This window comes from Rhinichthys klamathensis, unplaced genomic scaffold, assembly GCF_029890125.1.
Source record: "Rhinichthys klamathensis goyatoka isolate OS25496 unplaced genomic scaffold, OSU_Roscu_1.1 h1tg000275l_1, whole genome shotgun sequence".
NCBI classification, from domain to species: Eukaryota; Metazoa; Chordata; class Actinopteri; order Cypriniformes; family Leuciscidae; genus Rhinichthys; species Rhinichthys klamathensis.
The window spans coordinates 2,226,343-2,248,302 of NW_026606794.1; the positions used below are offsets into that span (position 1 = coordinate 2,226,343).

A 21,960-nucleotide genomic window follows, 5' to 3' on the forward strand; every position below is an offset into this window, starting at 1 on the left:
GCCGTATTAATGAAACTTAACGTAATAAGCAGAAATACGTGTCGACAGCATTTCAGAGTATGTAATATGCCAGGCCGAGATGTCAGGGATCACGATTAATCGTGACGTAAAGGAACTATTGAATTGGTTCATTTAAAAGAACCGATCCGCTGAATTGAGCCGGACTTCCCGTCACTAGAGATGAGTCAGGTATAGCGTCATCACCACCAGCGCGCGTGCGCTCTGCGCATTCCAGTCTCCACAAGATCTCTTGCAGAAAGTCCGTTTGCTGCCTTCACAAGAAATTCATTCCTGCTCTTAAATAGAAAACAGCTAAGGTTTTATGTGTTTATGTTTACAAAAGCAATAAAGTGCTTTTCTTGTCCATTTGTGAAAATTAACCTCTCATGTGCCTCTCTGGCATCTGGGAAAGATGTTCAGATGTTGTTGCCATGACAAACCAGAGGGCTGATTCAGGTTACCATGGTAACGAAGATACCAGTCAAAGAACTTTAATCTGTTCATAGCCCAAGATTCCTGCTGCTCAGTTTGGCCATTCGCAATACAATTTATTGTACTGCAAGTGAATAACACAAGCTAATCATACATTTATCTGAAACTTTATTATTTCAAAAGCCTAGCTACGCATTCAATTTGCCAGGCTGTTGTTGAAAATAATAACTTGTTCTTAAGCGACTTGTCTGGTTAAATAAAGGTTTAAAAAAAGATTGGTCTAAAAAGTGCTGGAATATATTTGACTTTTTGTTTGTTGTCAAACTTTGAACACAAGGTGTCGCCAGCTCCACAATAATTTAATAAAGAAAGCCAAAAGTGTTTTATGGTCGCTTTTATTATAAAAGGATATCATTTTAATAAACAGTCTTCAAGAAAATATGACCTTCGACAATAAATTAATATAAATACTGTAAAATACAACTTTTAAAAAAATATAAGCACATTAAACATCATATGAAACAAGCATAGACATTAATTCAGTCTTCAAATTGTTAGTGCATGTAGAACTTCTGTCTGCTGAGGCTTTAAATTCATGTTCTTTAAATGTCCTTGATGTTTCAGACATGTGCTTTGAACAATAATGTTTTCTTTTCATAGTCTAGATACTCCTCCACTTTAGCAGGCAATACATACTGAATAACCTTGTTTATACATTTCTTATTAAAGTTTGGCACTCCAGGCAATGCTCACATGGCAGATATAGAAGGTTATGCAGTCTCATCCCCCCCCCCCCCCCCAGTTTAAAACAGATCTAGTGTCTTCAGTAGTATGTGCAGACTTTTTGGCGGTTTCTTTGGTCCTTCTGCTTGTACGGTTACTTCAGTCTGTTAGTATTCTTGAGGCTGGTTAACTTGACCGCTGAACAACAGCGCACCTGTGAAATTAAGCAGGGGAGATTAATATTGAGGGAGCGAACAAACAAAAGTCCTAATTACATTGACATTTAATTAAATTAAAAAGCCATCAAAATGTCATGTAATGAGGTGAAAGCACAACTGACCAGTGGGTTTGTGTTGAATGAGGAAGTAGAATGGTCTATCCAGTGTGATCTCTTCTATAGCCATGCGAGAGTAGATGACAGCCGCTGTGGAACCACAGAATAATGTAAAAGATGCATTTTGGTATCACTGTAATGACTGGTAATGATATTTAATCTATGTTGTGGTAGGTTGTAATTCAGTGTCTGTACCTGTAGCAGATGAGCCTTTGGTTCCTTCTTCGTTCACCTCAAGTTTTACTCTCTGAAGGACCTTGGATATACATAAAGGTTCCTCAGCTAAGTGGATGGAACAGAGAGAGATCAAAAAGAGATTCCATTAACATTTATTCCTTGACAAAACAGTTACATAGTTGCCAAAAATAAAATCTGATCATTTCCAATACTCACTGGTAATGCGAGAGAAATCAGCTTTGCTCTGGCTGAAAATGTCTCCAAGACCCATCTTGCTCAGTGTAGACTTCAGATCAATTTCTGCATCCATAGAGAACCTGAAAATGTCGTCATTATATAACACATAAATTAGGCCTCCGGTTTTAAATGTTTATCAATAAAAATAAAAAAAAGCTCAAGAAAGTTCAAAAGAAATGCATTAGTCTCGGTTACCTTGGAATAGCTAGTTGTTTGTTAACCTTTCTCATCTCTTTTCTCCATTGGTGAATCCTGCTGCTGCTTAGCTCTTTGTTCAAGGCCATCAGAGGCACATCCCTTTCAAATGGTGTCACCAGAAGCATACTTATAGTCTCCCCCTCATAAGGCACCTCGATGACATCATAGTCCACTCCGTCCTCAGTCACAAATTCACCTGGATGGGGAAAAAAACGATTGTAAATTACCTTAGGATTTTTCCCTGCCATGAATCTATGAGTTCCTTTCAAACGAATCCTTGACACTCACCATAGTTTAATTTTTGAGTCGTTATCATCATAGGAACAGATACAGCACTGCCGTTGACTCTATGGAAGAGCTGTTCCCTAGTAAGTTTAGGGTCAAAGGGCGTCTTCCAGATCCCATGGAAGTGGAGGGCATTTAACAGGACTAAACGTGTCTGTTCACTCAGCACCCCAGATGGGAGGAAGTCAGAAATCATTCCTAAGAAATTAAAACAAAAGTCAAGTTAGGTGTCTTGGTGTATGATGAGTGAGTTTACATTTACTCTTAATAACTTAGATGTTTTTAATCCAAAGTGATCTACAAATGATGATTATCCCTGGCAATTTATTCAAAATAGCAGTTATAGCGTTAATTACTTACCACCAGTGTGGTCAGATGTCCAGGAGTTGATCACCTGCCTGGCCATCTCTGGGTGGGTGAAGTCTATTTGGTGTGGGACGCTCTGGAAGGCTTTGGTCAGGCTGCGTCTAAAGACCTTTTCCAAAAATATCTTCCTGTCGACCATGACACCACTGGCCACTTCCACTCCATCTTCACTGGCCAAATCTCTCTGAAGCAGCCTCTGTAGCTTTGGCATTCCTCGTGCTATCAAAGAGAAAGCGAGAATAGAGTTAAGGAACTTAGGAATGCCAGATATTGTGTTTTAAATATCAGAATAGGAGATATAAATGATACATGGCCACCTACTCTATACAAAGATTGAATTACGTTTCTTCGAAGCTGTTCCAGAACATATTTTCAGTTCATCTGAATTACATCTACTGCTCATATTTATTTACCTTGCAGTGAGTAGCCCATCTTGGAGGTGAGCACTTCAAGTGTCCTGCTATAGGCTCCCAGCTGAGCCATGCCCAGTACTGAGGAGATGCCATAGGGAGAAAGAGCAAGATTTCTGTCCGGAGCAGACTGGACAGCTTTGGAGAACACCTGCAGTCCAAAATCCGTCTGTTTCTCTTGGATAAGGTTGCACAAGCTTGACCCGCAAAGGGTAAAGATCAGCAGCATACTCAGGCTCTGCATTCTGAATAAGTGAGGAACAGGAGAGAGATGTCAGCTGTGTTAATTTGAAACTGTTAAGATTTTATGAAAGATAGTTTTATGAAGATCTTCTTTTTTTTTTTATTAATTTCTGATTAAGTATGTTTCTGTTCACAATATGGGTGTGCACTAGGCAAAACCATGAAGACAAACAAATGTTTCAACCTCGTCCAAAAAGAGAACAAGCTGCTTCTTTACTTTCCCTTTGGAAAATTCACCCTCATGTGCAAGACTCAACACACACTGTTGAAAAGCAACACCATGCATGCTATTTCTGTTTGTCTATCTTGACTCACTCTTTCATACCTATACAGATCAATAGGCTACATAAGAACCTTTGTCTACAACACTTCACCCAATTCTAAGGCTCATAACGATAATGTGTAGCCTAAACTGTTGTTCAGGTCAACAACTGATAATAACTCAACTAATGATTAAATAAAGTTTCAAATTTCACAATCCAACTCTGTTTTCCAATGCTGTTGAGAGTTCAGACCAAAACATGTGGGCATAATCTATTGTTAACAACGAAAAAAATTAAATCATTCCTCATCGATTATATATATAGCCTGAGCTTTTAGTCCATTTGCGGTATGAGGCAGAACAAGAACATAAATTACCTGAAAGACGCTTTACTTTTGTAGAGTTTCTTTGTAGATTTCGCTTGTTATTGTGATCCTCCAATGCAGTGCAAGCCCAGAGTTGTACGGAGTGTCTATGAGAAGCGCTGGCGCTATTTAAAGGACTTGAGACCTCCCCTTCAGTCGCACACACACACACTAGCGGAAGTTATGAAGTCATCTTTGTCTGCATTTTTAGTCACCCTCTCCCCTTTTTTCACACAGACATCAGACAAACATAAACACGTATACTTTCCCACCCAGTCTCTTTGCCTGTCTGTCTGTCTCTTTTCATTTTACGGGACCGTTAAACAGCAAAGTCATACGTTTAGTCTAAGGCAGAAGTAACAGCTCCTTAATCAGCCATTTAAGCTTTCAATACTGTTTCTTTGTTTAATAAAACTCACTGTAAAAAAAAGTTGCTGCCGTAAATTTTTAAGTACATCAAGTTGGATGTTTATGTCATTTCAACTTAAATTACATTAAATTGACTTAAACATTAATTGAATCTTGTATAAAAAAAACTTATTTTGATGAGTTAAAGCAGTGTAAAAACACATGTTGTCATAACTTATTAATCATTTAATTTTTTACAGTGATAGATTTTATCATGCTTATTTTTTTCCCACACTAAAAATATAACCGAGTAAATAAATGAGATTCAAAACAAGAAATTACTATAGATAGAAATTACCATACTATGGATGGATGGATGGATGGATAATTTTACACGTCTAGTACAATTATGTGGTTTTGTTTCATTAATACAGTGTACATTTTTTTCTTGATTTACCCCGAAAGAAAGGAAGTGAACTGTGACAACATGCCCCACAGGTGACAGCTTAAAATATTATCTGATCTAATCAAAATAATTTATTTATTTATCTAAAATATTTTGTCAAAAATACAATTATTAACTTTTTCATATAAAATAATGGCATTGTTTAATAATTAAAAATAAAGTAATTTTTGAGTTTGACAACAAACCACACAGCAAAACACAGCTATACAGCTAAGTTCAAAACAATAATAATTAAAAATTATTTATCTCAGTCTTTATTCGCCTTTTCTCGTGTTTTTTCAATAGCATTCATAAAAGTATAGAATAGCACAGTTCTTGGACACGTTGTAATGCAGTGTTACAACATTTCCCACCTGTGTAGCTGGAATTTAAACCCAACTATTGTCTTCCGCTGGTTAGATCAGCAGCATTAAAGAACTATCTCAACTGTTAAATAACAGATATAAGATTAAAATAATATCAGATGTGTCTAATTTTAAATAAAATAAAAAAATAGAGATGAATAATTAACTAAAGTAAGAAATTTACTTTTGCTATATGGTTAAATAAATGTTCAGTTATATCTTCCAAAGATTTCTTTCTCTATATAGCCTATGTTGAGGGCAACTAGTAAATATACCAAGTTTCCTCATGCTGGCATGTGTGGAAAGTTTTAAAACATGTGTGTTACAACTAGCCCCGCAATAGGTTGTGCCCCGCTCATCCCCATGTGCCAAAAATCTAATTTGACCAGTTCATCCATTTAACACTCAGCAACCAGAACGTGTATAAAAATAGGTTCTTCATCTTGAGCAATTAAGAACATGAAGCTGAACCATTGACTCACCTTTGGGAAAGACACATCACATGACCATATTTGGTTCTACCAAAAGCACATTCCTTCACACATGCTCATAAAGAAAGCTACATTCTCTGAGTATAGGGAATAGTGTTGTGTCTAGGGACAGAAGGACAAGAGGCATGGAAAAACTACTGATGAAATAACTTGGAGCTATGTTTCATGTCACGTTTAATTCTCTCTGGAATGAGCTTTATCATCAAGGCCAAACATGGAATATGGCACAGACTGAATGTGAAAAGAAAGCCTGCAGAGAAGCATGTCTATAAAACCGGAAAAACACACACAATCAGGTACTTCTTGTGAGTAATGTTAAAGTACTTACCAACTATTTTACTGGAATACAACATCTGTCTCCTTAGCAACTAACTGTAAAGGGAGCGAGAGCTTGAAAGGACCAGACAATGAAGTGTCAAAATAAAAATTCACAGGCCATAAAGATTGAAAACATTATGTCATGCTTTAATTAAGCTCACAGATGTTTTTACATGTCCTTGTTTTCATGACTTGCATGCAAGCACTAAACAGTAAAATACATTGTCAAATGTATTGTAATATCTCCTCTTTTACTCAGAGTCATTTATACTCTTACACGTAGTTGTCTTATGAATTTACACTTCATTCCCACAAGCATAATGGCCTATATAAAAATTCTGCTAAGTAGTATATTTGTGGAATAGCCTATTTTATTAGTACAGAATATTGATGATTTAGTAACGTTTTACTTTTAACTCCCTCCTAATAATGATGTCATGTTGTCATGGCAACTAACCCTCTCCTCTAGTAAATTTGAGAATGGAAAATTTAACTCGCAGCGCTCAAAAGGAACGCCAACTCCATTTCCCAGTGGAATGAGTTTGCTAAGTTTCATTGTAACCACATGGCATCCATCCAAGGAACGTTTGGGAAAGGAACAAACCAAAACCACATTTTGGAAGATTGTGCTTTTATGCAATATTTAAAAACTCCATCTTCCGGCCCTGAGAAAACAAAACTAAGAGTATAAATGATGTTGTTAATTAAACATACAAACAATATTCACTCACATAATAATACCTTATTATAATATGGAGAACATAATATTAATTTTATGTTGTTGTTTTAGGGTACTATTAGCACAAGTTTGTGTGAAAAGCAAAGCTGGGCTTCATGTTGATGAATATATGGGCTACATATACACACATACACACAGTATATTCCTTCAACATCCAAGAATAGGAGCAATAGTCTTAATGTGACATTAAAAAATTACAATAAATATAATATGCAAACCAAACCCACATTAATCAACTATAATCCAGCAGTATACAGTAATTTGTTGTGTGGGCTGTTCTCACTTGACCTTCTCATTTGACCCTACTGTTAAATTGCAGCATTGTTTTATTCTGTTGTCAAGGAGTTCAAACAAACAGTCTGAAAATATTGAAATATTTTGTTTGTGGTCATTATGACTAATAACTGATAAACAATAGATGAAGAGTGGGTGAAAGACACCAGATGTGGTTGAGGAGGAGAACCAAGTGGAAACTTTTAACATGTGGAAGCATCTTGCTGTGAAGAGAGGAGGATATAAGAGATCTTGAAAGTAAAACTGATGCCATCTGTCCACATGTAATCATGAAAATCACTAAAGAAACATGAAATCACTATATCAGAGCTGTTGAGTATACTTCATTAGAAACAAGCCAAAATATGAACTTCATGAATAAATTGAAAATTCAATACAAATAATAAACTTGCATCTACTCTATATGTAACTCATATAAGCAATATTCAGCTGGGGTATTTATATCTGTATTGCACAGACGACTGAAAAATCATGAATATTGATCAGAAACTCACTTAACTTTTATGCAGTGTCCATGGAAAATAACAGCCATGCTGATTAAGTATCATGTTTTATGTTGATTTAAAGAAACTTTTCTATTAAAAAGTGCTGATGTGATAAACAGGAAATTACAAAAGGGAAATGTTGTTTCCAGATGTTCATAACATCATGACCTATTAATTCTGTACATTACCTGTGCATCCTTTACTTGCAGATATCTAGTTTCTCTATTTTCAAATTACATAAATAGGCATCTGGCAGGTCATCCAGTAGCCAATAAGCTTATCTTTTATTTTTTTCTATAGATATTATATAATATTATCATAACCGTAGCCAGATGGGTTTAAACATGGAGAAGGATATGTGATTCTTTGGAGTTCTCCATTTTGATCATAAAGAGATGATGAGTAAGTGGAAAAGGCTGAGCGGATGACAAAGAATGCTGTGTAAGTGGGACATGGGGTATTCCCTGACCCCTGAGCACTTGCGTGGTTCATCAAACTAGAGAAAGTGATGATTTGCAACCTCAACTGATGATGAGTTTATATATTCTGCAAAGAAAATGAAAGTTAATTCAGCAAGAAAACGTTCAGGGGAAGAATGTTTCATTTTCTAGCAAGTAAATGTCACTGTAAGTTTACATAAACAGTCATTGTGCTTCATTAACATTGAACTACAGTTCATATACTGAATTCATGTTTCAAGATTAATTTTTGTTATACTGCATGTGAAACTATACAGATAAACAAATATTGATGTTATATAGTAATATGGAGCAAAAGTATTGCAATTAATAAAAAAATAATTTAAACTCCTAATATTACGTTACCTCTTCATTAAAAAAATTAAAGAATCAATGCACTGCTGTTACAAACAAGACTCCTGCTTATTTACTCTGCCATCACTGAACTACTTAAGTGATCAACCAAAAATTCCCTGTTATTTGATATATATGATTCGCAGCAAGATTTATTTCTGAACAATGACTGCATTTGAACCACAAAGCTCTGGCTAAATAGATAAGGCACAGGATATGACCAATGAGGAGAGAGTGTTGCATTAGACAAAAACATGTCCTGTGTTTCAGCCTTGAGCTCCAAGAGTCACAACAAATTTATACATCCAGGTCTACCAATACAGCTTTATCTCTATAGAGAGTGAGGAAAGAGCTTCAGGGGCAAACAGGAAAGCTGAACCATCAAATAGGACATATCCTTGAACACGTTTAACATTTACATGAAATTGCGTGTTTCTCATGATGGGTGTTGTTGATAGGAAGGGTGGATTTTTTTGAAGACCAGACAATGACAATGCGTATTTTGCAATAGATATGCTTGATGTTTTACTCAATGCCCCAAAGATGTTTAAATAGGATGAGGAAGAAATCTTAACGTAAGACTGTGTTTAGTTTTGAAAGAGCCGGTTTGTTTTCATTTGACATTTAACTAAACTCGGTTTCTAACAAGAGGCATTTTTTTCAAGGTTACATAACTGAAGGCATAACATGGCAAAACAATTACATCTGGCAAACTAAAAGACATCAAAAGATAAACATCTGACTCCCTCTGCCAAGAGGGTGTACACAAAAGAAAATAATTAGTGAAATGATTCAGAGGCTGAGAGGCTTGACAGTCTTGAGGGCCACAGCTTGTGTTAACATGTTTTGTGGCTGTGGTGCCAAAGGAGTAGAAGCTGTGGTTGCAGTCAGAGTACAAACTGTGGTTAGAATCTTCTCCTCATCTGCACGCACATCCACAGCCACATTAATTGGTACTTTAAAAAAAATTGCAACTTTCCATTCTGGATTTTTTACTTCAAATCTTTACATTTTTTAAAGTATTCCCCATATCTGTGACTCTAAAACAAACAATTCCAACTTTATATTTTGTGAATGTTACTTCTGAAGTACACTGTCCAAAAAGGGTCAGGAAATAATAATTCTACTCAGCAAGGATGCACACTGATCAGGAAAGGGGGGTTCTAAAAAAAATATTTTAAAAATGTATTTCAAATAAATGCTGTTCATCAAATAATCCTGAAAATAATGTATCAGGTTTCACAACATTGATAAAAGTCAAAAATGTTACTTGAGCACCAAATCTATTAGAATCATGTGATCATGTGACACTGAAGACTGGAGTAATGATGCTGAAAATTCAACCATCACAGTATATTACAATAGAAGAAAAAGTTTTATATTGTTGTAATATTTCACAATAGTACTGTTTTTACTGTGTTTTTGGTCAAATAAATGCAGCCTTGGTGAGCATAAGACTTCTTTCAAAAACATTTTAAAATCTTACTGACCCTAAACTTGTGAATGGTAGTGAAATCTCATTTCACTCACACAATGATAAACAAACAAAAATGGGCAGATCCAGACACTTACATAACTTAAACCTGTCTTTACCTGAAAAACAACCTTGCAGAGACACATATCTATACAACACACCTCCCTGATATCAAAGCAAATATATCAGACAGACATTGTGCCCTAGACATTTCATGAACATAGATATGGTATTAACAAAACAGAAAGCATGCAGCATGTGTGTGCATGTGTATGAGCATCTATGACTCAAGTGACATCAGTGAGTACAAGAGCTGCTGAATCACACATGTATGCAGTATATGTGCTGCTGTTTGTATTGCTCTTATCTCTTCTTACCTTGACAGTGTGTTTCCCCACAGTCACAGTCTGAGATGGTTCAGGATGTGTTCATCAGTCTGGAGAAATAACAGTAAGGAATAAAAAATATCCCACCGTACACTCATGCTGAATTTTGACATTACAATTGAATCATTGATATAAGGATTTATGGGTACAAAAATGAGAGTTTAACACTAAACTTTTTCCTGTGGTAAAGCATTACTCACTTTACTTTTAAAATGAATACTTGCCTTTATATGGAGTCTTTTTCTCACAGAAAACTGTGAAAGAGAACAATGAAAGCTACATCTTTCAAAAGTTTGGGGTTTATTTATTTATTAATACATTGTAAAACATTATATGATCAATAAGTTATGCTAACACATCCTTTTACATTGTTTAAACTCATCAAAATAAGTTAAGCAATTTAACTTGTTTATGTTATACAAGATTCAGCTACTTTTTAAGTCAGTTTAATGTAATTTAAGTTGATTGCAAAAAAAAGAAAAGTTTCTGCATTAAATTTTTAAGTATACTTTTATGAAGCAGGGATGCAATTAAATTGATTGAAATTGATGGTGAACTTTTACATTGTTACAAAAAAAATTCTAATGTTCTTTCTGTTCATCAAAGAATCCTGAAAAAAGTATCAGGATATCCACAAAAATATTCCTTGTCAAATAGTCTTGTCAACATTGATAACAATAAGAAATATTTTTTCAAATGTTGCACCAAGTCATCATATTAGAATGACTTCTGAAGGATCACGTGACACTGAAGACTGGAGTAATGATGCTGAAAATTCAGCTTTGCCACCACACGCAAACATCGACCGACCACTGAGGGTCCACAGGGAGGAACTTGAATACATGATGGTGATGAACTGAGTGATGCGCAGCTGATGATGATTAGTGTCCATAGAAACAGATGAGTGGGGGAAACGAAGACAAAGAACACATGTGACTGATGAATACAAACTAAAAGTCCATGAAAGTGAAACTAATAACAAACGGGTCCAGATATCCCTGACAATATTAAAATAGAAAACATTATGCATTATTGACGCTTTTGTCTAAAGGGACTTATATTCAATACTTACATGGAATTCCCTGAAAATCTAACACACGACCTTGACATTGCACTGTTCTGTTTAGGCTACAGGAACATTTAGCCATAACGCATAACATTCAGCAAAACGCATATTTGTATTTCTGTGCTGAGAGTACAAGACCCTATTCAATCAGTTGAAATGCTTACTCATATTTTCCCAGTGCTCAAGGAGGTGAGTCTGTAAAACCACAATGATTCACATGGTCTTGGTGTGTTTTCAAGACAGAGTGGAAATAGAGGGGTCCTTAAGATGCCAAAAACACCTACTGAAGAAGACATGCTGTTCTACAAAAGCTAAACTGAGAGAAGTAAAACATTGAGTTGCTTTGCCAACACCCACAAAAACAAACACTGGCACAAGGTCATTACTAACAGTACTACATAACAATCAACCCTTTTGCTCTATTAATCAGAAGCATGTGAAAACATTTGTCCAAAAACAAATCTAAACCAAGTCAATCTAAGCAAGCTCTGTTTTGGGAATCCTAAACTTTCTGCGGAGTAAGGTCTATCCTCACACTCACCCAACTTTCTCATTTCTATAGTATAAACAAGGAATGACTTCACCACTGCTCATTGTTTTATCCAGACTGGACTATTGTAATGCTCTCCTGGCTGGTCTTCCAGCTTGCTCTGTCAAACCTCTACAATTGATCCAGAGTAGTCTTTAAGTAGTCGCTGCAGCCAGAGTAGTCTTTAATGAGCCGAAGAGAGCACACGTCACTCCTCTCCTCACACAATTGCACTGGTTGCCAGTTGCCGCTCGCATTAAATTCAAGGCACTGACGTTTGCCTATACAGAACAACCACTGGCACTGCTCCCTCTTACCTAAACTCATTACTTCAGACTTATGTGCCATCCAGAAACCTGCGCTCTGCTAGCGAATGTCGTCTTGTGGTACCATCTCAAAGAGGCACAAAATCTCTTTCTCGGACCTTTACCATGGCTGTTCCCTGTTGGTGGAATGATCTGCCTAACTCAACCAGAGCTTCTGAGTCAGTAGCCACTTTCAAGAAACTGCTGAAGACGTATCTTTTTCGGCAGCACTTGATTCAGTAGAATTAACACTTTCTCTTCTATTCTATAAAAAAAAAAAAAAAAAACCTGCACTAAAATTAAACTGAGAGGGGTTATAGCACTTACATATTGTTGTTTAACTGCTTCTATTGTTCTCATTTGTAAGTCGCTTTGGATAAAAGCGTCTGCTAAATGAATAAATGTAAATGTAATCAAAATCTGAAATACCTTTGTGACGGCCTTGAATTTCATAATATTAGTACTATACAACAGATTGAACTAAGCATGATACTTCTATGCCATTAAATCTTAACATAATGATTTAGAAACCTGAGATTTTTCATTTGTCATCTCCCTCAGTCTAAATACCCTGCTGCATCAGGTGTGTTTGTCTTTTTCTCTATTGTCATACGCAAATCGTAAGGACGTCTGAGTCTGATTTCAAAAGTCCAGTTTATATTTGACTCATTATTTAAACTTTGCCCCTTTTCTTTGCCCGTTTTTCTTACTGACATTTTTATTGTATCATACTGATTAAATTACTGCCAATGCATTCTAGATGACATTGCGGTGCCTATAATATTAATCTCTGAAATTGTGAACCTGAATTCTGTGTTAGACAGCAGGCTCCACCAAGTCAGTTGGAAACACCCACACACATTTGTTCTTATGTATTTGAATCACTGTTCTTAATCTGTCCAGGATCATTTGGCTCTGGTCACCTTCCACTGTCTCCACATTCCAGCTCACAGAAAAAGAAAAAGAAAAAGAAAACGAAAACAATAACAGCCGGCCTTGGCAGTATGTCTATTCAGCTTTCAATCATCACCGCCCACGTTTTGGTGAAACTAAATAAACTATCCATAATACAATCACTCTTGATCTGTATTGTAATGTAAAATATCTGCTTGTGTGTGTGTGTGTGTGTGTGTGTGTGTGTGTGTGTGTGTGTGTGTGTGTGTGTGTGTGTGTGTGTGTGTGTGTGTGTGTGTGTGTGTGTGTGTGTGTGTATATAAATTCAAGATTTTCACATTAAAGCACTGTAAAGCTGTTTTTTAAATCTTATTTACAACTAATTTCATCATGCATTACAAATAAAGTGATTTTTGTGCATAACAAATAAATAATTGAATATAATATATTATAGCTAAAAATAGTCAAGTGGGAATGTAAAATATATCCTAGAATGATGCATAGATATTTAAGTCATGACTCTACACTGCACCTCTGGGAAATTGTGGTAGGATATTACATCACTTGGAAAACCATGGCTTTAAGTGAGAGGGTAAAAAAACAGTAGAGCGGAATAGTACGGAACAGAAGAGCAAAAACATCTGGAAGCAGTCTACACAAATGAGGATTAAGCCTAAAGGAATTATCTTTCAAAAAGAGAAATTAAATCTGAGAGTTGTTATAAAATTACCATTTTAAAATGACAGTACATGTGAACAATTTTTAAAAAGCATTGACTAAACTGTTTTTAAAGAATTAATAACAAGACAACCTATGAGTTACCCTAAAATGGCTTTTGTCATTATTAAACCCCTGCTGGAAAAAAAACAGCTAAAAAAAAAAGCTGGCTGGTATTAGCTCTTACATTTACATTTAATCATTTAGCAGACACTTTTATCCAAAGCGACTTACTAATGAGGAGAGCAATAGAAGCAATCAAACCAACAATAGGGCAACAATAAGTGCTGTGACTAGTTCCAGTTAGTCTGGCAAAGTACACGTAGCAAGTTTTTTTTTAAATAAATAAAACAATTAATAGAGACAGAATAGTAAGTATTAATGGGTCAAGAGTGTTGATGAAAAAGATGTGATTGTGAATACATACAGGGCACAAATGCGTGTATAAGTTATCAGGCTAATCGTGTTTCTGTATGCTAGTGTTTAAGCTAACATAGCTTAACGTAGTTCAAACAGCATTTATAATAACATGATTTTGTAGGAATTGTAATCAGGCGCTAAAGAGAGTACCTTTTAAAAGTAATTTGAGCAAATGGGATGCTTGGGGTCCTAACAGGTTCCTGATATGTCACCACGCCGGTCCTACACTTCTGGGGGCCCTAAATCATCAATAATTCTCTAAATGTACTAACTTTAGACTAATAGACATTGTTTTTAAAGTACTTGACAGGACTCACTGCATGACGGAACAGGAATGTGTTTATTTCTTATAAACCATGCACAAGAACATTTTGATTATTGATGTATACTGACACCAACTGAAAATTACATTTCATCATGGGGCATTTCTAACCAAACACGGTTGAATATTGAACCCGGTGATGTGGACTGGAGTATTGTTATATATATATATATATATATATACAGGTCCTTCTCAAAAAATTAGCATATTGTGATAAAGTTCATTATTTTCCATAATGTAATGATAAAAATTAAACTTTCATATATTTTAGATTCATTGCACACCAACTGAAATATTTCAGGTCTTTTATTGTTTTAATACTGATGCTTTTGGCATACAGCTCATGAAAACCCAAAATTCCTGTCTCAAAAAATTAGCATATTTCATCCGACCAATAAAAGAAGTGTTTTTAATAAATAAAAAAAAGTCAACCTTCAAATAATTATGTTCAGTTATGCACTCAATAGTCAATACTTGGTCGGGAATACTTTTGCAGAAATGACTGCTTCAATGCGGCGTGGCATGGAGGCAATCAGCCTGTGGCACTGCTGAGGTGTTATGGAGGCCCAGGATGCTTCGATAGCGGCCTTAAGCTCATCCAGAGTGTTGGGTCTTGCGTCTCTCAACTTTCTCTTCACAATATCCCACAGATTCTCTATGGGGTTCAGGTCAGGAGAGTTGGCAGGCCAATTGAGCACAGTAATACCATGGTCAGTAAACCATTTACCAGTGGTTTTGGCACTGTGAGCAGGTGCCAGGTCGTGCTGAAAAATGAAATCTTCATCTCCATAAAGCTTTTCAGCAGATGGAAGCATGAAGTGCTCCAAAATCTCCTGATAGCTAGCTGCATTGACCCTGCCCTTGATAAAACACAGCGCACCAACACCAGCAGCTGACATGGCACCCCAGACCATCACTGACTGTGGGTACTTGACACTGGACTTCAGGCATTTTGGCATTTCCTTCTCCCCAGTCTTCCTCCAGACTCTGGCACCTTGATTTCCGAATGACATGCAAAACTGAGCAACAGTCCAGTGCTGCTTCTCTGTAGCCCAGGTCAGGCGCTTCTGCCGCTGTTTCTGGTTCAAAAGTGGCTTGACCTGGGGAATGCGGCACCTGTAGCCCATTTCCTGCACACGCCTGTGCACGGTGGCTCTGGATGTTTCTACTCCAGACTCAGTCCACTGCTTCCGCAGGTCCCCCAAGGTATGGAATCGGTCCTTCTCCACAATCTTCCTCAGGGTCCGGTCACCTCTTCTCGTTGTGCAGCGTTTTTTGCCACACTTTTTCCTTCCCACAGACTTCCCACTGAGGTGCCTGATACAGCACTCTGGGAACAGCCTATTTGTTCAGAAATTTCTTTCTGTCTTACCCTCTTGCTTGAGGGTGTCAATGATGGCCTTCTGGACATACAGTATCTCACGAAAGTGAGTACACCTCTCACATTTCAGCAAACATTTTAGTATATCTTCTCAAGGGACAATACTATAGAAATGAAACTTGGATATATTTTAGAGTAGTCAATGTGCTGCTTGTATAGCAGTATATATTTACTGTCCTCTGAAAATAACTCAACATACAGCCAATATTGTCAAAATAGCTGGCTAGAAAAGTGAGTACACCCTAAGTGATAATAGCTGTACGTCGTTTAACCATGCAAAGCCAGATGTCCTATTCATCATTTTCATGTTTTTGTCTGCTTGACAGGACCATACAAATTTGTGTATCTTGTATTAGAGCAGTTCAAATGTGTGCTTTGAGTACAATTCTCTCATACTGACCACTGGATGTTCAACATGGCACCTCATGGCAAAGAACTCTCTAAGGATTTGAGAATTAGAATTGTTGCTCTCCACAAAGATGGCCTGGGCTATAAGAAGATTGGTAACACCCTGAAACTGAGTTACAGTACAGGCCAGGGTCATACAGAGGTTTTCCAAGACGGGTTCCACTCAAGGGTCAATCAAAGAAGTTGAGTCCTCGTGCTGTGCATCAGGTGCAGAAGCTGGCTTCAAAAAACAGATGCTTGAGTGCTGCCATCATTGCTTTAGAGGTTACAGAAGCGGAAGGTCAGCTTGTCAGTGCTCAGACCATACACCGTACACTGCAACAAGTCGGTTTGCATGGCCGTCATCCCAGAAGGAAGCCTCTTCTGAAGCTGGCTCACAAGAAAGCCTGCAAACAGTTTGCTGAAAGCAACCTCTACAAGAGCATGAATTACTGGAACCATGTCCTGTGGTCTGATGAGACTTAGATAAACTTGTTTGGCTCAGATGGTGTCCAGCATGTGTGGCGATGCCCTGTTAAGGAGTACTAAGAAAACTGTTTCTTGCAGTCAAGTATGGTGGTGGTAGCATCATGGTCTGGGGCAGCATGAGTGCTGCTGGTACTGGGGAGCTGCGCTTCATTGAGGGAAACATGGATTCCAACGGGTACTGTGTGACATTCTGAAGCAGAACATGATGCCCTCCCTTCAGAAACTGGGCCGTACGGCATGATAACGACCCCAAATACACCGCCAAGACAACAACTGCCTTGCTGAGGAAGCTGAAGGTGATGGAGTGGCCAAGTATGTCTCCAGACCTGAAACCTATTGAGCACCCGTGTCATTATTTTGACAATAATGGCTGTATGTTGAGTTATTTTCAGAGGACAGTAAATATATACTGCTATACCAGCAGCACATTGACTACTCTAAAATACATCCAAGTTTCATTTCTATAGTACTGTCCCTTGAGAAGATAATAAAATGTTTGCTGAAATGTGAGGGGTGTAGCCTACTCACTTTTCTGAGATACAGGTCCTTCTCAAAAAATTAGCATATTGTGATAAAGTTCATTATTTTCCATAATGTAATGATACAAATTAAACTTTCATATATTTTAGATTCATTGCACACCAACTGAAATATTTCAGGTCTTTTATTGTTTTAATACTGATGATTTTGGCATACAGCTCATGAAAACCCCAAATTCCTATCTCAAAAAATTAGCATATCATGAAAAGGGTCTCTAAACGAGCTATTAACCTAATCATCTGAATCAACTAATTAACTCTAAACAACTGCAAAAGATTCCTGAGGCTTTTAAAAACTCCCAGCCTGTTTCATTACTCAAAACCGCAATCATGGGTAAGACTGCCGACCTGACTGCTGTCCAGAAGGCCATCGTTGACACCCTCAAGCAAGAGGGTAAGACACAGAAATAAATTTCTGAACAAATAGGCTGTTCCCAGAGTGCTGTATCAAGGCACCTAAGTGGGAAATCTGTGGGAAGGAAAAAGTGTGGCAAAAAACGCTGCACAATGAGAAGAGGTGACCGGACCCTGAGGAAGATTGTGGAGAAGGACCAATTCCAGACCTTGGGGGACCTGCGGAAGCAGTGGACTGAGTCTGGAGTAGAAACATCCAGAGCCACCGTGCACAGGCGTGTGCAGGAAATGGGCTACAGGTGCCGCATTCCCCAGGTCAAGCCACTTTTGAACCAGAAACAGCGGCAGAAGCACCTGACCTGGGCTACAGAGAAGCAGCACTGGACTGTTGCTCAGTTTTGCATGTCATTCGGAAATCAAGGTGCCAGAGTCTGGAGGAAGACTGGGGAGAAGGAAATGCCAAAATGCCTGAAGTCCAGTGTCAAGTACCCACAGTCAGTGATGGTCTGGGGTGCCATGTCAGCTGCTGGTGTTGGTGCGCTGTGTTTTATCAAGGGCAGGGTCAATGCAGCTAGCTATCAGGAGATTTTGGAGCACTTCATGCTTCCATCTGCTGAAAAGCTTTATGGAGATGAAGATTTCATTTTTCAGCACGACCTGGCACCTGCTCACAGTGCCAAAACCACTGGTAAATGGTTTACTGACCATGGTATTACTGTGCTCAATTGGCCTGCCAACTCTCCTGACCTGAACCCCAAAGAGAATATGTGGGATATTGTGAAGAGAAAGTTGAGAGACGCAAGACCCAACACTCTGGATGAGCTTAAGGCCGCTATCGAAGCATCCTGGGCCTCCATAACACCTCAGCAGTGCCACAGGCTGATTGCCTCCATGCCACTACGCATTGAAGCAGTCATTTCTGCAAAAGGATTCCCGACCAAGTATTGACTATTAGGAACACCTGTTCAATTTCTCATTAATGCAATTATCTAATCAACCAATCACATGGCAGTTGCTTCAATGCATTTAGGGGTGTGGTACTGGTCAAGACAATCTCCTGAACTCCAAACTGAATGTCAGAATGGGAAAGAAAGGTGATTTAAGCAATTTTGAGCATAGCATGGTTGTTGGTGCCAGACGGGCCGGTCTGAGTATTTCACAATCTGCTCAGTTACTGGGATCTTCACGCACAACCATTTCTAGGGTTTACAAAGAATGGTGTGAAAAGGGAAAAACATCCAGTATGCGGCAGTCCGGTGGGCGAAAATGCTTTGTTGATGCTAGAGGTCAGAGGAGAATGGGCCGACTGATTCAAGCTGATAGAAGAGCAACTTTGACTGAAATAAGCACTCGTTACAACCGAGGTATGCAGCAAAGCATTTGTGAAGCCACAACACGCACATCCTTGAGGCGGATGGGCTACAACAGCAGAAGACCCCACCGGGTACCACTCATCTCCACTACAAATAAGAAAAAGAGGCTACAATTTGCAAGAGCTCACCACAATTGGACAGTTGAAGACTGGAAAAATGTTGCCTGGTCTGATGAGTCTCGATTTCTGTTGAGACATTCAGATGGTAGAGTCAGAATTTGGCGTAAACAGAATGAGAACATGGATCCATCATGCCTTGTTACCACTGTGTAGGCTGGTGGAGGTGGTGTAATGGTGTGGGGGATGTTTTCTTGGCACACTTTAGGCCCCTTGGTGCCAAATGGGCATCGTTTAAATGCCACGGCCTACCTGAGCATTGTTTCTGACCATGTCCATTCCTTTATGGCCACCATGTACCCATCCTCTGATGGCTACTTCCAGCAGGATAATGCACCATGTCACAAAGCTCGAATCATTTCAAATTGGTTTCTTGAACATGACAATGAGTTCACTGTACTAAAATGGCCCCCACAGTCACCAGATCTCAACCCAATAGAGCATCTTTGGGATGTCGTGGAACGGGAGCTTCGTGCCCTGGATTTGCATCCCACAAATCTCCATCAACTGCAAGATGCTATCCTATCAATATGGGCCAAGATTTCTAAAGAATGCTTTCAGCACCTTGTTGAATCAATGCCACATAGAATAGCTGGGTTTCAGTCACGTGATTATGATGACGCGCGGAATTCAGATGGAGGGCAGGGAGTGAAGAGCGCAATGGACGAGATGGAGGAAAGTCTGCACTGGACTACTTTACACGCTATTACAAGAGAAAGATATAAACAAAAAATCAAACATATGTTGTACGTGATCCTTACGTTATGCAGAGGAGCGATTTTTCAACTGAATTGAACGATTTTCCTGCCATCGAGGCGGTAGATATCAGCAACTACCTCGTCTTACAGACATACTTTGACTTTACAAAGTTCGGAAACGTTACACGTTAACTTACACGTTACACAAACATAGCCACTTAAGTTGTATTAACTCGCCTTTGACGAAGTGATCACTGCACAGACGGGCATTTTCCCATTCGGCTCCTCCCGACCGCAGACGTAGGTTTGCAAGCCGTTTTTCTGAGTTTTTTGGTCAATTTCTTGCATTTCCCCCCTTATGAACAACAACTTTTGGTACACGATAAAAACTCCTCGTGGTTTGATCGATTTAAGTAACCATAAACGACGCAAAACATAGGCATTTTGAGTTTGTTATAAATACAGCAAATCACTTCCTGCCCTCCATTTGCATTTCGCGCCATGGCAACGCAGTGGCGTGACGTCATATGAAAACAAGCTATTAAGGCAGTTCTGAAGGCGAAAGGGGGTCAAACACAGTATTAGTATGGTGTTCCTAATAATCCTTTAGGTGAGTGTGTATATATATATATATATATATATAGGCTATATATATATATATATAACATGAAAGGCCACGACTGTGATATTAATATAAAATTAAAACGATTTAATAAGAACAAAGGTTTGTTGGACACAATTGACAGTTAAATTAATTACTGGTTTACTGTTGATTACTAAAGGTAACGTAAAGATGTATAGATTACTTTTTTTTAACCTGTGAAATAGTTTCCGCGCTCCTGACCAAATTAGAGAAAATGATCAGGCATTATTTTAGCAGTAACAAGTTATCGATCACCTGTGCCAAAGTAAATTGGATCTGGAAAGCAGAATGTCCTCATTCAACTACAAATTTACAAACTATTCATTAACACATCGATAAGCAAACCTCTTCTCAACCACAATGCCGTATCGTCTGACTCTTTACTGACTGTATTGTCACTAAACCTAATAAAATAAACGCCGGTGAATAAACAAGCTGTTAGAAGGAGACCACGACTTTAAAAATCCCCGAGTGGCCGGTTAAAGCGACTGATTGAATAATTCGTGGTCTTTCTTTATCTCCAATGTAGATCCTATTTTTGGGATGGCGACATCAGTGAAAGTTACTTACATGGAAAGAACCACAGTGACTCAGAATTTTGCTTGGATTCTGTGTCTGCATTGTTCCAGATATGATGTGTATACGCGGTTAATCGTGATTTCAACAGCTGTTTAAAATGTCCAATGAGTCAGATCTATTGATAGCATAGACGATTGATAGATATAGGTTCACAAAATGTTATAGTTGCTGTTTAAAACCTCAATGGTCGTGTAGGTTGTGCTGCCATCGCGTGGCTGGAGCATTATTCGCCGTATGGCACTATTAGCATTAGCATCGTGAGTAAACAACCGGAGTAATGCAGTTGTTTTTCACTAGGCTTCCATGAAGTTGTTCCGTGATCGAACGTCTGGATAATGTAACATTAGAACTGCCATAATTATTTAGCTAAATATATTTAAAGCTCGTAAATCACTTAAAATGTCTATGCTGTTAGCTTTATCTGTCAACGTATATCAAAATCACGGAAATACTTGGACAGTTCTGCATTATTTGCGGGATTCCAAAATCCAAATGTTTTGAGTATAGAAATGAGTTAAATGAGGTCATGATGAGTAATGCTGTTATTTATTAATGACTGACTGCGGCATTCTTGAAAAGAAAATTTCATCGCGTCGGCACAGGGCGCCGTGGCTTAGTTGGTTAAAGCGCCTGTCTAGTAAACAGGAGATCCTGGGTTCGAATCCCAGCGGTGCCTTTTCGTGTCTGTGTGGTAATTTTATAGAATAGAATTAGACATCCATTGGTTACTGTGCTTGTGGTTATTCTTTTGGAACAAGTACTGTCTATCTGACATTATGAAAATATATTATTCTGAAAATACAATTGATTGGGTTGTGTATATTACTCTTCAATTCATGACTGCTTTAACCTGTAATGAAAACCATTTATTCTAATAAGACGAGATAATTACAGCAAAAGTCTTGATCAGTGTTTCCCAACCTTTTATGTCTTAGAACATCATTAAGCCCCACACACAA

General features: G+C 38.0%; 1 protein-coding gene and 1 non-coding gene across 2 annotated transcripts; one reads left to right on the forward strand and one right to left on the reverse strand.

Annotated features, from left to right (window-relative positions):
* Positions 1-811: 811 nt before the first annotated feature.
* On the reverse strand, positions 812-4,121 carry serpine1 (serpin peptidase inhibitor, clade E (nexin, plasminogen activator inhibitor type 1), member 1). The gene is made up of 9 exons (XM_056268595.1): positions 4,045-4,121; positions 3,166-3,407; positions 2,747-2,971; positions 2,390-2,584; positions 2,099-2,297; positions 1,883-1,983; positions 1,685-1,771; positions 1,496-1,579; positions 812-1,369 (listed from the first exon to the last, which is right to left on the reverse strand). Exons 2-9 carry the CDS (start codon positions 3,404-3,406, stop codon positions 1,323-1,325), a joined length of 1,179 nt encoding a protein of 392 aa, XP_056124570.1. The 5' UTR covers position 3,407; positions 4,045-4,121; the 3' UTR covers positions 812-1,322.
* Positions 4,122-21,603: 17,482 nt separating this feature from the next.
* trnat-agu (transfer RNA threonine (anticodon AGU)) lies at positions 21,604-21,677 on the forward strand. The gene has a single exon. It is a non-coding gene; the product is annotated as a tRNA-Thr (tRNA).
* Positions 21,678-21,960: the final 283 nt, after the last annotated feature.

What these genes read in the sequence shown, in the direction of transcription:
- serpine1 (XM_056268595.1), bottom strand. Translation starts at nt 3,406, where the DNA reads ATGCAGAGCCTGAGTATGCTGCTGATCTTTACCCTTTGCGGGTCAAGC. An exon ending in GACATCTGACCACACTGGTG is followed by an intron (nt 2,585 to 2,746) that starts GTAAGTAATTAA and finishes TTAATTTCTTAG; the next exon opens with GAATGATTTCTGACTTCCTC. An exon ending in CATTCAACACAAACCCACTG is followed by an intron (nt 1,370 to 1,495) that starts GTCAGTTGTGCT and finishes TTAATTTCACAG; the next exon opens with GTGCGCTGTTGTTCAGCGGT.